The 19,871-nt window shown below is 35.3% G+C and overlaps 1 protein-coding gene across 17 annotated transcripts in view; it reads right to left on the bottom strand.

Moving 5' to 3' along the window:
• Positions 1 to 19,871, bottom strand: part of fam13a (family with sequence similarity 13 member A) — a 50,173-nt gene that overhangs the window by 26,094 nt on the left and 4,208 nt on the right. For 16 of the 17 annotated variants that reach the window (XM_077246105.1, XM_077246112.1, XM_077246111.1 and 13 more), the window contains 6 exons: positions 16,819 to 17,028; positions 14,229 to 14,406; positions 11,197 to 11,344; positions 9,847 to 9,933; positions 7,661 to 7,753; positions 4,297 to 4,508 (listed from right to left, as the gene is read on the bottom strand). In XM_077246105.1, the coding sequence (XP_077102220.1) occupies positions 4,297 to 4,508; positions 7,661 to 7,753; positions 9,847 to 9,933; positions 11,197 to 11,344; positions 14,229 to 14,406; positions 16,819 to 17,028 (928 nt within the window). Of the gene's footprint in view, positions 1 to 4,296; positions 4,509 to 7,660; positions 7,754 to 9,846; positions 9,934 to 11,196; positions 11,345 to 14,228; positions 14,407 to 16,818; positions 17,029 to 19,296; positions 19,450 to 19,871 lie in introns of those variants that run through there. The other variant, XM_077246119.1, reaches the window with a different exon arrangement.

The following is a 19,871-nucleotide window of genomic DNA, read 5'->3' as shown; positions in this document are numbered from 1 at the left end:
TATGAAGTGAATGTAACCAGTTGAGAAAGAAAACGCATATGTAACAGTATAATGGATGCATGTGTCAGATCTTAAAGTGACAGCAGCCTAATTTACCTGCAGCCAAATTATGAGATAATATTAAAAAAAATATATATGGCAGCTTTTCCCCGTGGTATTGATGTCAAAATTGTGGCTAATAACTTTGGAAAACTTGTTTTAAGCACAAATAAGTGAGGAAAAACTTTTCTTTAAAAACGTCTCATCTTATTAGGGCCCGAGCACCGATGGTGTGAGGACCCTATTGGAATTGCCAAGTTTTTCAGTTTTATTTCTCAAATAAATTATCTTATGTCTTGGATGTTTAGATATTTCATTGTAAATTAAAGAGGACATATTATGCAAATGAACGTTTAAGCATAAATACGCACCTGCAACTTTTTAAGCCCCAGAAAAGACATCATAAAAGTAATCTATGTGACTCAAGGGCTTTGTTTGCGTAAAAACAACAACACATAACTTTACTACTTTATTTACAAAAGCGCATTCACGAGAGCACCACGACACGTGTTGTGTTGACGTGAAACTAAACGTTGTTGTATGAATGCATGTCGTAGATTAACGCTTTGAAAAACAAAGTGGTAAATTATGGGTTTTTTTGCGCAAACAAAGCGTCACTTTATAAAATTGAGGTTAAACCACTGGATCGACATGAGGGCGAGTAGTTGATGACAGAATTGTCATTTTTGGGTAAACTAACCATTTCAAGATAAACAAACAAAACAGCGTGTTTTTGCTTCCACCCAAAAAGGGGAATTTTGGGTATGGTATATTCAATGATCTGGGTGGTATTTTGAGCTGAAACATCACAGACACATTCTGGGGAGACCTGAGACTTATATTACATCTTGTAAAAAAGGGGCATAATAGGTCCCCTACTAGACATGTCTTTTTAGTATAGCAGAAAACATAATCAAATAATCCATAATATTCATAAACAAACATGAAAGGAGCATGGAATTTTAATGACTTGACAATGATGTACATATTCAAATTTTGTAGAAATCTGTGTAACTTTTTTTGGGCCCAAATTCTTGTTATAATCCATATAATTACTACGTTTGGATTGTGTTAAAAAAAAACAGTACTAGAAATGTTGGGATCATTGAAAGGTCCATTCATTGAGCGAGATGGCACGCACTGTTCATGAGTACGTGCGACATTACCATGAATGCTGTTCTAAGTGTGTGCGTGTCAAAAGGGAAGTAAATAATCAGAGTTGGCCACACTAAATCACAACCATCCAATACAAAAGGATTTAGGTCCTGTTTACACAGGAATTGTAAAAAAAAATAAAACCAAGGAAATTTGGCTCCAAACAGCTCATGAATCACATGATTACCAAACAAAGTTCTTCAAAAAAAGTGAGCATTTGTGTGTTTATGGGGTGCTTCCCTTTTATTGTAAAATGTGTAAGGACCCTTGCCATCTCACCGTAAAGCCTACTAAGAATCAGGGTACCGCACGTACATGAAAAGACATTTCGCAAGATTTTTTGGAGAATTTGAATAAAAGGGAAATATTTTTCCACTTCACTGGAGCTCTTACGGGGTGTTACACAGTCTGACAAGGGTATTAAAATAATGACTGTCGTCATGAATTACAAAACGGAAATCCTGCTAAGCCACCACCTCCCTGAGTGAACAACAAGGCCCTTTTACTGAGCTTTTGTTCTGTGAGAAATTATGGAAAACTACTTGACTACATCAAAGGCAATGTCAATGATCATTATTGACCACAGTTAAATCAATGCATTAATCTACAGATTCCTTATTGCACAAGAACCAAAATAACTTTTTACTAAATGCATTCTTGAGGAGTATATGCTGATAATTCTACAGCAGTCACAAAAGTATGCTGTTGTCTAATATTTGGCACAAAGGCGAGATTGCGGGGTTACTATCCCCTTCAAAGACCCACAGGAAGATGCAAGGTCCACATATACGTACTGAAAGTGACAGCAAGCTGACAAGACCGCTGGATCAACTGAAAAACTGTACTGTTTTCTGAATTCAAGGGTTAATTATTGGAAGGCTGACTTGTTGCATGAAATATTACAATTAAAGTTTTCTATAAACGATAAAAATCTCATCATCGTTTCATGCTACAATTTACATCCAGAAGATGCAGCCAAAATTGGACAATTTACATTCACATAAAGTCAAGTTAAAGTCAGCATGAAGCAAGTTAATACAGTCTTTTCTTTCCTATTGAGACGTTTATCCGAGTGAAACGACTTCATGAATAAGAATAAATGTAGGACGGGACTTGATCTTGTCCATGGGGAATTGATTGGATGGTTGCGGTTTGCTATTGGTGGATCTCCTGTGAGTGACAGGTTGCTCCGCCCTCACGCCAGTAAACACGTCATCAGTGAAGAGAATGAAAAGAGATGTCACTGCAAGAGGGGGAGTTATTTCGACTAAAGACTACGAGGGGATGTGAGTTTAAAAAAAATAATGATGTGCACGGATAAATCATTAAAAATAAATACTGCAATATTCTTTTTTTTTAATTGTCAATTTTGATTTCATGGTGACTTTAATGTTGTTCCTAAATGGTAGGATAGAACCAGGTGTTGGACTTGATAACATCAGCTAAAAAGTAAAGTTGTTTCAGAGGTGGAGCATGTTATTATATTTTGTTGAAATATTATGAAGACCATAACACCAATTGAATATTAGTTAGCCTGTCTGAGAAGACATTCACCCCAGACAGTGTTACATAAGCGTGTCAGGTACAGAAACTCTCAAATCAATTGTACTTATCGACATACCCATGTATCTATTGTGGTGTTTGTAAACAAAAATCTATTTTTGGAAAGTACAAGGGTGAAAGGGAAAAGGGGTAAGGTAATAAAATAAAAAATTTCACTGGGATTATTATCTGGTTTGAATCTTTCGTTGGAATTTCTAAAGCCTGTAGTAAAGATAAAGAATGAAACACAAAGCAGGTAATTAACCTGCATACACTGGTATAGTTTAACTTAATGACAAGATCATATTTTGTTATATTTTCATTAGTATGTGCTGTTTTGCTGCACACATTAAATTGATCAAAAGTGAAATTGTTACAAAAATCTTTGGGAAAAAATGTATCAGGGTTTCGAACCAAAAAATAATGTTAATGAAGATGATTGTTTGCAATTACTCTGTCTTGATTAATGTCTGTTTTGTTTAGTAGTACTTTTATGTAACCCAAGTAGTAATGCTGCATGAAAATGTATTGGAAACTATATACAAAAAATAATATCAATTACTATGCATGTATACTTAACCTTATAAAAGTAATAGATGTTTATATTAAGTAACTTAGAGTAGAGAGCATGTATGTATTAGATATGAATTGCTTTTAAGAAAAATGTAATGCTGTAGATAAGGTATATTTTACAGACGAAGAAACGGAGAACAAATATGAAAAAGAGCCAAGAAGATAGTTGGCAGACTACATCGGAAACACCTTAAAAGGGTCATGGAAGACTTGGCAGCTCTCCAGTTGATGTCCACAGAAGAGAGTTTGACTTCGGCAGTGAACTGTTTGAGTATAAAAGACTGATGAGAAGACTGAACAAGCAGATACTGATTTAGCGGTATCTCTCGACGCCAGAAACCCAGCTGATTGTACCTTTGATTTAGACCTTGCTGTATACTGTAACTTTGCTATTAGTTTTGGTTTAACTTTTATTTTTGGAATATTAATAAATAACTATTATACTAATTGCAAGAAATTGTCTACCAGTATTGTTGTTAATAAACCTTGAGCAAGAACTAAACCACAGAGAAGTCTTCTGAACAAGTTGTAAGTACCATTTGAACGCTTATGATTTAGGTCAGATTTGACTTGCTCTACCTAACCTGAGGATAATAAATAATAAGGTTAAAGGTGTAAGGTTAAAGCACACACCGTAAAACAATAAGTAACACAACTGTTTTCAATATTGATAATAATCAGAAATGTTTATTCAGCAGATCAGCCTAGAATGATTTCTGAAGGATCATGTGACACTGAAGACTTGAGTAAATGTGCAGAAATTTCAGCTTTGAATCACAGAAATAAACGACATTTTATAATACTTGTATACAAATAGAAACAGTTGTTTTAAATTGTTAATATTTACAAAATTACTCTTTTCACTCTATTTTTTATAAAATAAATGCAGCCTTTGTGAGCATAAGGTGTGAGCAACCTGTTTGTGACTTCTTTCAAAAACAGGAAAATAAAATTGTACTGACACCAAACTTTTGAAAGTAAACTGACCTGTTGAAGGGCTCAGTGGATGTGACGGATCTTACGGTCTGAGGGGTCAGATTCATGCCGTCAGCGCTGAAGCTTATGCTCCGGTCTGGACTGTGCAGAGGAAACTGATCTCTAGTCCCCAAGCTTTGGTCTGGACGATGGGAGAAAAGCCTGGACTCGGGATCACCAGAGGGGGTCGGTTGAGGCATTTCCTCCGTCTTTATCTTCTTCACCTTTAGGATACAAATCAAAAGAAAGATAAAGATAGAGGAACTGAGGGTGAAGCTGTGGTTTGGTTTGATTACTGAAGGAAACATCCTTTGACTGACATAAAGATACTAATATAAAGCACAATAACAAGTATAAGGTATTCATAAATAAGCTTAGCTCACATATCTTACCTTGCTAAACGATAAAGGCTGTACACGCTGAAAACCAGTTGAATAAGTGTAAGAGGTAAAAAAACGGACCCGCACAAGAGCCATGTCAAATTCAGATCGATTCATTGTCACTTAATGATGCTGAACAGCAAATTGACCTTCAAAAGAATAATACCCATGTATTATTGGTAAACGGACCTAGAACTATACTAAACCACTTGTATTAGCAGGACCGCAGAAAATAATGGCACCATCATCCTGGGACAGCAGCTGCAAAACTGTGTTTGGCCAGAAGAGACTCTGAAATCTAAACTTTTAAACATTGATTTTTGAATAACAAACCAATCTCTCACAGCAAAGCAGAAGAGATGACCAAATGTAGCTCACAAAGCAAATGAGATACAATGAGAACACAAAGACTACAATAGGATTAGATTGATCTTCAGCCCACTTAGTCCCGAAGGCACAGGCGGTCAGTAGGAAATGGCTTTGACTACGGTAAAGAGGACACTATTGATCCACCTCACGTGGGACCCATTTAAGGCACAGTCACTGAGTGAGATCTGGACATCGATATGCTAATGTGTTGATGATGCAAACAGCACTGGAAAATCATTGTTTTATTGAATTCTGCATTAAACGACTGACTGTTTATAGAAGGGTCGAAGCACTAAGGTCATACAAAGGCATTGAGTTGTGGTGTGATCTTTTAAGATAGTAGACGTAAATGAAAAGGTCACCCAATTACACTACCGTTCTCAACTTCAACAGGTCAGTGTGCTTCGCATATCTTCGTACCATGAAATCCTTCAGAAACCTGATTTTCTGCACAAGAAACATTTCTTATTATCAATATTTAGGTTTCTTTGAGGAGTAAAAAGTTCAACTGAACAGCATTTATTTGAAATATAAACTTGATGTAATATTATAAATGTCTTTACTGTCACTTTAGATAAATTTAATGTGTCCTTGCTGAATAAAAGTTCATTTATTTAGAATAAAATTTGTTTTGTTGAAAAGGGTGATCATTTTCTTCGCGTAATTATCAACTTTATGTGGGTTGTGCCTCGACACGACACAGCGCGGATGAATCCAATGTTTTGAGGAGAATGTGCGGCTGTCAGTCGCCGTGCCGGTGTGAATACTGTCATTCAAGATCACAGATTCTACTTTTTGGAAGTCTCTTTTTTTCTGTAGCCAAAGTCTTTTGCATTTTACAACGGGTGAACCTCCAGTCGCTTGAACCTTTTTGGACCCGCCATCAAATTAATAAGTTTAATTATTTAAAGTGCTGTGAGAAAAGGCTATAAATCTCCACCTCACACGCAATAAAGCCTATTAGCCGAGACACCTTCTTTATGTGTACAGATGTGACGTAATGACGCAAAGACATGCTCGAATTTCACGCGGAAATCCACCAGTACCACTGGAATTAAAAACATTATTACAAGCTTACCGTTTTAAATCAGGCTAAGGCAAGCAAATAGGTTTGAACACTGGCTGGTTATGTACTTGCTCAAAAAATTATTTTGGATAATTTTTAACACAAAAAAGTTACGGACTGGAGCTTTAGGTAAAAAATTTAAATTTAGTTTTTCAGCCATTTTGACAGCCCTACATTACCTGTGCACTCAAATATGCTGTAAATTTAGATTCTAGATACCCAAGGCCATCCCAATAAAAAAAAAGTTCAAGTAAAGGACAAATAAAGTCTCTGTAACCTTTGACCCTTGTTTAGTGAACTGTAATGATAAAAAAAACATTTCCTTCATGTTTCTGTGACTCTGTGTCAGCTTCTGATCAGAACAACAGAAAAATCAAATCATAAAACGTAATGACAGGTACAATGAAATTCTCCAAAACAAGGAAATGTTCACGTTTTGAGAGATAAGTTCTACTCAAAGAAAGTCATAATGCTATAAAATAAGTCAATAAATAAAAGAAATATGCATCTCCTTCATCCACTTAGCACTTGGTAAACAAACTCGTTAAACTATCACTTGAAAATAATCAGCCAAGAAATGTTCGGTGTATAAAGTTCTGTTTGTTTATGCTGGTTTTCCCAAAACAAAAATGAGGTAATCCGAGCAAGCCAGTCCGTCTAGTGCTACGTGTTAAGCTGAATGATTTCATTGACCCCTTATGTAAATGGAAACGTCTCCGCTGTAGGAAGTGGTCTTACTTTTCATGAAAGTCACATCATGTATTTTTTTCCATCAGCAATTCTGAGTCTGTTTACAACATCATTTTGCCGATTACACGGTTCTCCCACGGGCCTTATCTGGTCAAACTCGGTTTGATCAGCACCACATGTCTATGTAAACAGAGGACTTTCAATAGCTTTGGATTTCAAAGATAACACAAAAACACAGCATAAGCCGGAACATGTTAAGACCTTCCTCGGCTGAGATATTTCAGGAAGGTGGAAGACTCTTCCTGCCAGGAAGCCACAATGAGTATCTGAAGATCTTCTGCTTTACAGAAGAAAGTTTGATAATAAATACATAAAGGGCAAAGAAAATACACTTAAGTAAATATGACAAGCGCTTACTTCTTCTGTGGAAGTAATTGTATATTATTTTATTGATGTGTAACTTGTGAATGGAGGTTGTAATTTACTACAGTTCTAGAAGCAGGAAGACACCTAAAAAAAAGAAATTGTGCTGGGTATCCAAAATAAAAGTTTGTGTTTACATAATATGTGTGTGTGTACGGTGTATAATTATGTATATGGTGTATAATTATGTATATAAATACACACACATGCATGTATATATTTAAGAAATATTTGCATGTATATACCGTATATATATTTATACATATTTTATATTATACATAAATATAAATATTTTATACATAAATAACACATTTTTATTACATATATACACACAGTACACACACACATATTAGGTAAACACAAACTTTTATTTTGGATGAGATTAATCGTTGCCCAGCACTAAAAATATATATATATATAATGTATAGCTATTGTTGGTGACTCTTACCCTCTTTTTTCTTGGTGTCGGAATAGGGTTGTCTGAACTTGATTCCTTTTCATTTGAAGAATCTGCCATTTCAACTGGAGTGCACTGAGTGACCTGACAAAAAGACAGTGATTTGTCAAATGATCTCAACATACAGTAGAGCAGGGGTGCTCCTGGAGGGCCAGTGTCCTGCTCCAACCCAAATTAAACTGAACCAGCGAATCAAGTTCTTACCAGAAGCTTCCAGCCCGTGGTGTTGAGGTAAGAGCTAAACTCTGCCCGACAGTGGCCCTCCAGGAGATATAATCTATTACATCTAAAGGGCTTTTCACACCCTGGGTCATCTTGCTTCATGTTTCACACTGCTCGTAATTTACCTGGGGTTAACAATCAATCCTGGGTATTCATAAGATGACGTTTCACACTGTACATTACTCAACCCTGGGTTAACGTTCTTATTTGTTGTGTCAGTATCATTGATTGGATGGACGCAGCACGTAACGTTTTTACGTAAAAGCTCTGCGCATCCTCGCATTGCCGACTGTACTATCGAGTTAATCCTGAATGGACATTCCAGACTATAAAGGTAAGAATGAAGCGGTCTCTTTAACACTCAAATTGTCGTGTTTTCGGTCAGCATTTTACATTTTCCAGTGCGAAAAGCCATTAAAGTTAATAAAAACAGGCATTTCAAAATCAGTAAAACTGCATAAAATACGAGGCAGTTTAAGAACTACATTATCGCTCAAAAGTTTGGGGTCAGAAACTTTTTGGGTTTTTTTGGGAAGAAATTAATACTTTTATTCTGCAAGGATGCATTAAATTGATCAAAAGTGACATTTATAATGTAACAAAAAAATTATATTTCAAATAAAAGCTGTTTTTTTTACTCTCTATTCAAATAATGAATTTCGGTTTTTCACAAAAATATTAAGCAGTTTAAACTGTCAAATTAAACTGTTTTCAAAATTGATAATAAAGAAATGTTTAATGAGCAGCAAATCAGAATATTAGAAAGATTTCTCAAGGATCATGAAAACTGAAATTTCACTCGTTTTGATCGCAGGGATAAATTACATTTTAAAATATGATAATAAAAAAAAAAATTGTAATAATAATAATAATAATAATAATTCACAAATTACACTTTTTACTGTATTTAAAAAAAAATGCAGCCTTGGTGAGCAAAAGAGATTTTTAAATGATAGTGTACTTTGAAAAGCCAGAGGGCAAGTAGTTTTTTTTTTTTTTACAAGAACCACCTCAATATAAGCTTTTTCAATATACAGAAACAATATTATTGTTTTCAAAACATCATGCCAGTCATTTAAGAAGGTCAGGGTTCACACTACTTCATAGAGAGAACACACACAAACATGAGATCCAGCCCGTCTCCAGCAGACACAAAAACACTACACAGTGCACGTACTCATGGCCGCAGTCATATGCAACTGACATAATTCAATAGAGAGGGAAATTAAATTAACAGAAAACAGAACTCTCATTCTGTGTGCATATTGTGAAAACCTAGCATCAATTACAAGATGCCTGTTTGTGCAGTTTTATAAAGAGAGCAAATACACATCTGACTAAATGACTTTATATATTTATTGATTTAGTGTTTAAGATGTGAACTTGGCACAAGCTACTGTAGATCTATTCCTCATCTTTCATTCAATGTTGTTCCTCAGGGCAAAGCAAACATCCTGTAGTCCACAAAAACACCTTTTGTGTTATACTCAGGGGTGTAACTTTAATACCAATCGGAAAGAAAAATACATGTAACGTCGGGGCCTTTAACGGGAATAAAGGTCACAAGAATTCGATCCAAAGTCAACATGATATGAATATCAAGAGTTTTAGTATCCCGGACGAGCCCCCAATTTTATGTCCCATCCCCTTCTATGGCAATCATCTTGATGTGCTGTTAAAGAAAAAGTAACCCAAATGACTGCATTACTGGGCTTAAAAAAATAGCCTTTGACTGACTTAGGATCTGCATCATTTGGATTAAACTGAAAGCTGAGTCTTGTGATTGTACCTTTCACCTCAGGGTGAGTAGTGTTATTGGATTGCTGGTGTGTCTGAGTTGCTACGTCACTGGAATTTAACAGGGTTTGACACTATAAGTGCATATGACTATGGAAACATACCCACACTGACTATACCCACACTATACAGGCATACACACACAATATCAGGCGTACCATCATCTTCTTGACACGTGGAGTGTGTGCCTTCGGAGCAGGATTGTAAGGTGGCATCTCTGTGTTTTCGGTGTTTGCGTTGGCCTCCTGGGAAGAAAACAATAGACAGGGATTCACATGAGTCCACATGTACCCACTGACCACAGCAATGAAGCATCAGTGCACATGACCGCTCTGCACTTCAGAAGAAATTGCTTTCATGTGACAATTGAAACTGAAGTGCAAATGCAGAAAAGCAAACATTGTTGATGGTGGCATAAGAGAGATAAGAGAGTGCGATGACGTCTTGAAGTTTTGGCGAGTCAGTGCAGCCAGCAAAAAAACAAGGTCAGGGAGACACACGTGCTATGCATGCATGTGACAACCAGGATAAAGCAGGAGAGAGTGGCATGTTTAGGGGTGTGCGAGTATGGTGATCTCAGTTGGTTTGCACTACTGAAGGCATTTGACATACTGAGCCATGTCTTAACAAAATTCAGATGTTCGTTTATCGATTACCTAAATGAAGACGGGAGAATGGGATGGGGAAATGTTACAAGCCAAATTCAAACTTGTATCACTTACATGAGTATTATGCCTTAATGTTTAGAAATAGTGTTATTATTCTTAACTAAAACTAAAAATGCCACACAAAAAAAGTTTAATTAAATCAATTAAATGTTAACAGAAATAAAATAGAATATAAAATAATTATCAGTTATTTACGAAGGCAAAATTTCGAACTTTCTAATGTAAGTACTACAAAACTGAAATAAAATTATAGACAAACTAACTTTAGCTGGAAAAAACATTTTTCAAGAACCACTATAAAACTAAACCAATCTCTGTTACCTTAAATTATATGTTTATCTCTGTAAAGCTGCTTTGAAACAATCTACATTGTTAAAAGCGCTACATAAATGAGGATGACTTGACTTGACAAACAAAAAAAACAACAAAAGGCAACATTTCTAACTTTCGTTTGAAATTGAAGTACCTCAAGTACTAAAACTGAAACCGATTAATAATTAATGAATTATACAGACAAAAAAACTATTAAAAAGGACTAAAAAACAACTAAATTACTAAAAAAAAACTAAAATTGAAATTCAAAAGGAAAATACAAAATATTAATAAATATTAAGAGTATATAGTTATGATACAACAATAACACTGTTTTCGACCCCAATTTTAGTTGAAATTATATGCATTAAAGAGTAGTCTGTTCCCTTGCACATTTATAATTATTACTCTTAAAAAAAACATATTACATGATGAATTACATTACAAAAACACATATTAGATGATTGCCAAGCAAAGGCAAGTGAAGTGTCAGTTTACTGGGAGTTAATGCGGTATGTCAACACTCACTTTGACCATGAGGATGTTTAAAGGTCCCTTTTCAATCTGTCTTCTCTCCACCACAGACTCAAAGATGGCGCTGTACTTCTGGATCAGCTTGGCCATAATGCTATTACAGATATTCTGTTCCCTTATACCATCAAAACCAGCGGACACACTGCAGAATAAAAAGCACATACACAAACATGCTGTGAAAACTACAGTGCATGTGTGAATAAATGCTGGAACAACCAGGAACAACATTATCCCTTTTTCCCTTGTCAGAAATAAATCATAAATAATGAATATAGCACAGTCAATCAAGCAATGTAAATTCTACAATTATATATATGTACAATATATATATATATATATATGTACAATATATATATATATATATATATATATATATATATATATATAGCAATATACATTATTTTAAAAATATGTATTAAAATCAAGCAAAAATTGCAATAAAATAAAATATGATTATATATTCATATTTTAAAAAAAAGGTTAAATTTCAGAGTCAAATTCAATTTATTGTTATTTAGGTAAAAGCTAGTAGTAAATTGGTAAATTCATAGTAAACATTAAGATTAGATTTAAGTAGTAGATTTAAGAGAGTAGATTCAAATAAATAAATAAATAATATTATTCCCCTCAGTGTGTGGAGTCACATTGAGATACTATGCCTTGATAGGGAATCATAAATCAAGTAAAAGCTGCTCCTTTCTGAATGGGGTCGCCGAGTGCTCGACTGACAGCTGTATTTGTGCTTTAATTATTCTTGACAAAAAGAACATGTCGTACAAGGGTACAAGCAGGAGAGGTGTGTGGCTAAAACAGGCAACAGTTTTGTCACTTCCATCTCATTGAGCCTTGGTAACACACATCACATATCCACAAACGCTGAGGTGTCAAACACACATGCTATGGTGACAGGGATTCCCTGAAACTGAATGGCTGATATATTATTAGGGGTTCTGCTCATATTGCATCAGCTGGGAACAAACTTGGAGTTAGTCACTCTACTGTAACAGGTACCATAAAAAAACATATTTAATCAATTTATCAATTATTTCATTTAATTTCTTCAAAATCACATTACTTTATGTCCAGCTTACTTAAGAAAACTACATTGAAAATATTGAACAGTGTTTGCCTAAAATATCTGGATGCTTTGTGTTGTAGGGAACAGATGGTATCTCAAATAATCTTGGGCTGTTATTTGTCAGAGCAATTCACTTGTGAATAATCAGCCTAAATGTTTCCGTGGTTGAAAATAACAACCAAAGAATTTATGACCATAGAAAGTATGTAAGTGCTATTTGTGTAAGCGCTGACATTGAATAAAGAATTCCACCTGGACTTTGGCCCCCTCTGTTGGAGTCAAAAGCCAGGATAGAGCTAGACATACGATTTGCATAAAACATGCTTTATTACGCATACAATGATAAGTACATCAAGATTTTAGGTTAACATGTATAGGAATGTTCCCATCATATTTGGAAAAAAATCATCATGGTTTGGTAAGTGTATGGAAGTAAAATAATGCCAAATGTTTTTGAAACAAAAAGCCTGTTTAATTGTACTACTTGAAAAAAATATGCATTGCATTAACCCTGCTTGTATTTTAATGCATTGTATTTTTAGGGCTTGCATTTTTATGGGCTGAAATTTAGCATGGTTGAATATTTAAGCTGTGAATATTTAAATTCAAAACATTTCAAACACATTTTCATTAGTAAAAAATTTCAATAATCCATATTCACCTTTCATATTTCACTTCCAAAATATTCAAACTGATTATAAATACAACCTATAATATTCAGCAGGCGGTTTTCGGTCCATTTTATTTCGCTTTGCAAATTCACTTCCACAAATTCAGTGGTTCAAATTCGACAGTAAATTCAACGTAAATCATAATATTATTTTGCAAAAATGGGCTGCTATATTTCTTTTTACACTATTTCTTTATACACACACACGCATACATTTATACAAATATTTAAAATATTTGTTTAATGGCATCTTTTTACTAAGCACTATGAATGAAGGCCTGTATCAATGATCCTGATGTCTCTATTACATGGATTTTTACCCATTAATTATTAATTAGCCATTCATTTCAGCCATTCAGCCATTTCAGTATAATTGAAAGCTATAATTCTTAACATTTAATAGGCTTAAACAACATAACGACTTTTAATTTAAGTGAACTTAAAACAATCTTCATATAAACCAGTCAGGGCTCAACACTAAGAGTTGTTTTTTTCTACTGGCCCAGTCAGACTGGTTTAGATTTTTATCTGCCCAGCTAAAATGAACAAAAAAAAGTTGTTTTCCTTGTTTTTGACCCATGCACGAAAGATAACTAAATGCGGCACTGGCGCGCTGTTAGAAGCGGCTTTCTTTGCGCGTTTTGGGTGTTTGTTCACAGAGAGCCACTTGACTGAACGCATGCCAGTTCTTTTTTGTGTCTAATCGTGCTTGAATAGTTTAATAGCACTTAAATGAATGTTATTGTCATCATATAATGAAACATTAGCCAAAGGATGCCAGGAAAAAACGGATGCTGTGCTAATTGCATTAAATATTTTAATTGCATGCGTTAACACATCCATTTTGACAGCCCTAATATATATATATGTAAACATAATCATTCATCACAGCAGAGCATTTAAACTATGCACTGGTATGTGGAGTTGGTCAAGGTTTGTGTGAAGTGTAAGTGCTGATCACTCCACAATACAGCCAATGAGAAGCAAGACTGAGAACATGACACCCATATTGCATAACATGCAACTAATGACATTGGGCAGTCGAGACATGATTCACATAGCTGGCGGATACATACACAAAGAGCTAAAATTATTCTGATTATGTCAGGGAAACGCATTTACAGCTTTCAGAAATGAACCTGTGCTACAAAAATAAATTGCAGTAAAAGTGAACTTAAATGTAAAGTTAAAAATTCGACTTGGTCAGTTGATATATGTGATGAAAGTGACAAATATTTCATTGGTTTGCTTGTGTTGAACTGTGTGACTGTGACTTACTGGAAGACGTTGGGCCCAAACACTGTGGCCAGGTTGGTCGCAGTCATGCGGTTATGAGCGTGTTCCTGTTCCACCTGGGACAGGAAGTGACATAGGTAATGCAGGAGACTGTAGTGGATATCTGGCAGCTGATGTAGGAGCTCACACAGGCCCTTACAGAAGTAATCCTCATCAGATTCTGACAGAACAACAGAAATATAACGAAGGGTTTCATATTTTAAAAAGGAAGATATTAATATAATTCAAATAAAAGAGACGTGTCCAGTAAAGCTAAAATCTGAATCTTCTGAGCATATATTGTAAATAATAATATTGCAAATGTTATGCATGTTCTATTTGAGCTGATTTTCAAACAGAAACAGAGCTCCAGAACAGTGGTTGGGAAAAAGCTGGAAAACAGGAAGTGACGACAAGTATAATTTTTGGCGCTTTTAAGGTGAATAGTAAATGTGGAAGTGAAAAAGCGGACTCAAAACTGCTCTGTAAGAAGTAGGGGAAGGGTGACAGGAAGAGAATGGACCACGTCATGCTAAAGTCTCTAGTCAGCCTAAGGAGACAGTTGGACAAAATTGCTGAAGTGTGTTTGCTTTATAACCACTAAAGAGATCCTCACTATGAGCATGTCTGTGTCCGAAATCACCCTCATACGCTTAAATAGGGCACTATTTGAGGGAACAGCTATTTGTAGTGGTGTCCGAAAACATAGTGGACGTTATCGAGTGCACACATTCAATCCCACAATGCACCGCAATAACGAGTGTGAAGATGGCGCCCGCCCGCAGCTGAATCATTCATCCATCCATCCAGCCATCTTCCAAACCGCTGGTCCAATGTGGGTACAGCGTAATATCATACAGGTATAAATAATTCCTTTTTACTTGATTATTATATTAAAGTGTTTAATTAAAGTTTATACATGCTAGTTTCCATGACAGAGTTCAAGATGAATCTTTAAATTTTTTTAGTTAAGTTTCTGCTTAAAGTTTAATAATTTTTTCCTTCCGGCACTCAGTGAACTATATTACTCCTTCAAGTGAACTATATTAGTGGAGTAATGTAGGGAATAGTGAATGAGGGTATGGGAGTGATTTAGAACAAGGGGCAAAAGGTAAGCTGCAATTCTTTTAGCAATAATTTTAAACAATAATTTCATTTGCACAAATATCTAAATATATTAAAAGCTGTTAAAATGTTGGATTTTGCGGGGTAAAATAAAGCCATTAATAAATGAATATTAATAACAATGTTCTCGGTTTTGAAATCAAATCCAAGATTTCATGTGTGTAACTCTACTGTCTCTGCGTGAATACATAACATTTCCAAAACAAATATGTCTTTATTAATCCTTGTTTTCTGGCACCCAAAATGCACCATCTGCACAGGATATATAGCGTCTCACACATGCCAAAAAAGAGGGAGATTGCGACACCAACAGAGAGGGAGAGAGAGAAAAAAACTACAGCAAAAAAGTCTGTAAAAAAACAGTTCACATAATTCCTTCAGGAATTATTTTTTTGACATCTTTAATATGAAACTGTTGCGTTTACAGTATCAGTGCACTGCTGATCTCTGACACAAGACCACATTAATTAAGCAAAGTCTCCTCTCTGTATGTCGTAGAGGTCGCTGAAGGATGATACAGTTTCAAATTCAATCTTTTTTTCTGATTTTAATGAATCCACTGGATGTGAGCCAGTAAAACAATGCAGTTTATTAAAGCTCTGTCTAATCTTTTACACCAGTCAGAAGCCAAAATCCCTCCTAGAGCTCTTCAAACAGTGTGAAAGGACATAAAATAAGATTTAGAGCACTTACTATTATACAGTTTAGATTAAACTTCTACTACAGAAGAAAACCTTACACCGCTCTGCTCAGTCACGGGCCTGAAGATGACTCATGTGCTTAAGACAGAAGCACAACCTTCACCCAAATAATTTCAGTTGATAAACAGCTGACAGTTATGACTGGCACTAAACCGATGACCTACTTTGCTATTATGAATTAAATACATTTTGTATGTAAATAATATTGTATAATATATAAACATATCAAAAACATATACATGGGATGAGGATGTACAATGGTGAGAATTCAATCATTTCCCAAGTCGCTTAATTGCGATTAATCACATCCATCTATTATATATATATATATATATATATATATATATATATATATATATATATATATATATATATATATATATATATATATATATAATACCGAATATATATACAGTGAATATATTTACAAGCTTTTATGTTAGATGCGATTAATCGCAATTAATTGATTTGACAGCACTATTTCCAACGTTTTGAGATAGAACGCGAAAGTTATGCGAGCGAAACCAAAATCAATGAAATATAATTTTCCTCCTATATTTGTTTAAATAATAGATTATTGAATTAGCTACGCCGTTTAAAAAAATTACTTCAAAATTTAATACTTCCTACTTGCCATTTGTTTGTAATTGTTTGCCAGCAGTTTTTGAGTGAAAGTTGTTTCTACACCGCTTTTTTTCTAAACCTACAATATTTTGGTTACCAGCACAGATGTTCAAGCACTACACCACCCATGAATGGTGACTCACCCTGATGCAGCTGAATGAGAGGATTGTGGATGGAGGGATGGATGAGACCTTCAGGTAGATCCCTCAAAAACTGCTTCAGTAAACTGGCGACAGCAAAAGCGTCTGCTTCCTGATGAAGATCCACCTCTTCTCCACCATCAAACCTCTGCCGCAGGATATCCACTGTCCGAACGCTGCCGTTCACTCTGAACAGACCCTCCTGACGAAGACCTGACAGATTGTGGCATTATTAGAGAGACGCAGTTATTTTTAGTTAAAACTAACATTTTAGGGTTTCAACAGCAAATAATAAACAAAAGACTGCCAGGTTAAGTAAAACACTTGTTCACATGTAGGCACAGTAACACACTGCCATGTTTTCTCAAAGGCCCAGTGCAGTGATTAGTTTATCTGAAAGGGAACAGCGCCACCAGGTGGAGAACCAGCACAACTGCAGCTTCTAGGCTTCAGATTTATGTTTGTACAGTTTGACACAACTATAATACTAACAAATTCTAATCTTTTAGTAATAAAAATGTATTCAGTTGATGGATAAAATTTTAATTCAAACAATGGAGTGTTAATAAGAAGTGAGAAAATATGCAGATCTGGCTCTAGTTTATGTTGCCCACTCAGTTACCCATTTGATTTTAATCAAATAACATGATACATTTTTATCATACAGATTTATATAGTAATTGTTTGAACAGTGTTATTAAATATAATAGTACTGTTCTCTATTTCAACTTTGCAGTTTTGTCATGTTTTTGATTTGTCATGTATGATGTCATAAATCATATTGCATTTGCATCATACATATGCATTTACGTTTGTAACTTAAAGGTGCATTGCGCAACAATTCATGTTAAAAATACACGTTTTCTAACCCATACATGCATAAACAATGCCTGATGGGCTGAATGAGCCCTTCTCTGATCACTGCAATTGCCTCTATAATCCTGTACAGTAAAATAAATAAGAGACTGGGCGTGACGTCATGCGCATTCACGCTCACCAGGCTATGTCTCGCAGGTTTGTGTATTCGCCGGCGCCGCCATTCTCCGCATCAGCGAAGACAACTCGTGCGTCAAAGGTAGAAGATGGATTCAAAGAGACCGGCTTGTAGTCCGTTCCAAACCCCAACACAAACTCCACGTAAAGTAAAGAAAATAATTTTTTTGTCTAGTGCCACCAAAAGGTCCAAATTGGAGTCAGACAGGCGTCGGAGTAAGACGAGAGTCAACCTCGGGAAGGCATTCAACAAATGGAGAGATCTCCGGTCTGCTCTTGGTCTGGGATCCTCAGTTGGCTTTTTTCTTGATACAGCGGTAAGATATAGCCCAGTCTCTAATGTTTGATACGGCCAATCTATGTATGACAACAAATGACGATGCGTAAAATGTGTAATGCTTTAGCGTAAGCTAGATACATGTACAATCAGAATTGGTTTTACTACCATTGTTAGTGAACAGTTTCATAAACTAGGAATTGTGTTCGGAAGAATGAAACATAAAACATACCCAATAAAAGATGCTAACTATGTTTTTGTGTATGGCCTACCGGTAACGTTAGCCGTGTGTCCATTGCTAACATGCTAAGGTGTTCATGTCATTGACCAACAAGGAAGAACGCCGTTGCATTGGCTATATTGTATTTTTCCTTAAAAATAGTAATTTACTCAAATGTCTTTCCTTCCATATATGTGAAATGACTTGCAGATTTATAACTTTATTACCACTGAAGACATTTTGGCTGTACACCAAAGATCTGTGCGGCAGATGCTCCTTTAGTTATGAAGTGCTCGTGCATGCGTGCGTGTGGTACATGAGCGTGCACAACTTCGGTTGCAGTTTCGCTTGTCGCCAGAGGGGGCGTAGTTCTGCAAAAACTCAGAGACTTGCGTTTTGCACCTTTAAAAAATCTGCTCGGTAACTTTTGTTTTAAAATAAATAATACAAAATGCACTTTGAAATATCAAAAAAATATTATTTATAATAATACATGTTATTAGTTTTCCAAAAGTGATTATATAATATGGTAAAAATCAGATGTTGTTACTTTGAATTTACAAGTCATTCCTTTTTCATTTGGGTTGACCTTGATCCGGTACCCAATTACCTAATTGTCACAGCTTGGTCTTGTTGGCTAAAGGATTGGAGCTGTTCACTAAAGCAGTAAAAGCTGTGACTTTCTTAGACAATATGTAGTAGGCCTACTGAAAAAAGAGACTCCTTGCCAGTTCACATTCACTGCAGCCCATATTGTCAAAAGTGCACTAATTATATCCACACAGTATTCTTGTAAAAAAAAAAATAGCAAAACATTTTTTTAAATTTTTTTTTTCAAGGTAGGCCTACACTAACTTGTGGCCCTCTAGCGGTTAAAGAAATTCGTCTCTGCGTGACTGCGGATGAAAATGACCCTTCACAATAGATAACGCTTTACAAAGAAGTCTGTCAGGGCTACATATGGCAATTTATTTGTTCAATAAAATACCACTACCGCAGTAATAATACCGCATTCATCTCCGTGTCGCTTTTACAACATTTCAAATCCAACAGTTCTCGCCATCTCCGAAAAGCCAAGCCAATGTTGAATCTGTTTTATTATGATATTTTTTTTGCCAGCAGACTCTCCTCTGTTTGGCGGGGGTTTTTTACGGCTGATTCCACGGAGTTTATAGATTTAGCTGTTCTATCTCAACCTTTCTAGCTGGTTGTGACAACTAACTAACCAACCACTCATGTAAAAGGAGCCGGAGCAATTTTTCTCTATTTACGGATTTGAGGAGACATGCAAGGGCGAGAGAGAGTGACGTACGCAATTTCCCACGAAAACCATCCCGTCGGATCTAAAATGTAAACGGGCTTACCATAGTGAATAAAGGTAATTCCAAAACACGTTGTAGAAGAAGTACTGATGATGTATTTACTCAATATTTTGTTAATTTTTAGCAAAAAAAAGGAATATACTGTAGTCTGATGTCTCACACTTTGAACTTTATCTAAATTATTTTAAATAACATTTTCCTAATTTAAAAAAACGTAACCATTTTCTATGACCTCAAATGAATT

Source organism: Siphateles boraxobius, unplaced genomic scaffold (genome assembly GCF_051911475.1).
Source record: "Siphateles boraxobius isolate OS27281-9 unplaced genomic scaffold, OSU_SipBor_1 29, whole genome shotgun sequence".
In the NCBI taxonomy this organism is placed as follows: domain Eukaryota; kingdom Metazoa; phylum Chordata; class Actinopteri; order Cypriniformes; family Leuciscidae; genus Siphateles; species Siphateles boraxobius.
Note: the sequence above shows the minus strand (reverse complement) of the source record. Positions and strands in the feature narration are given on the sequence as shown.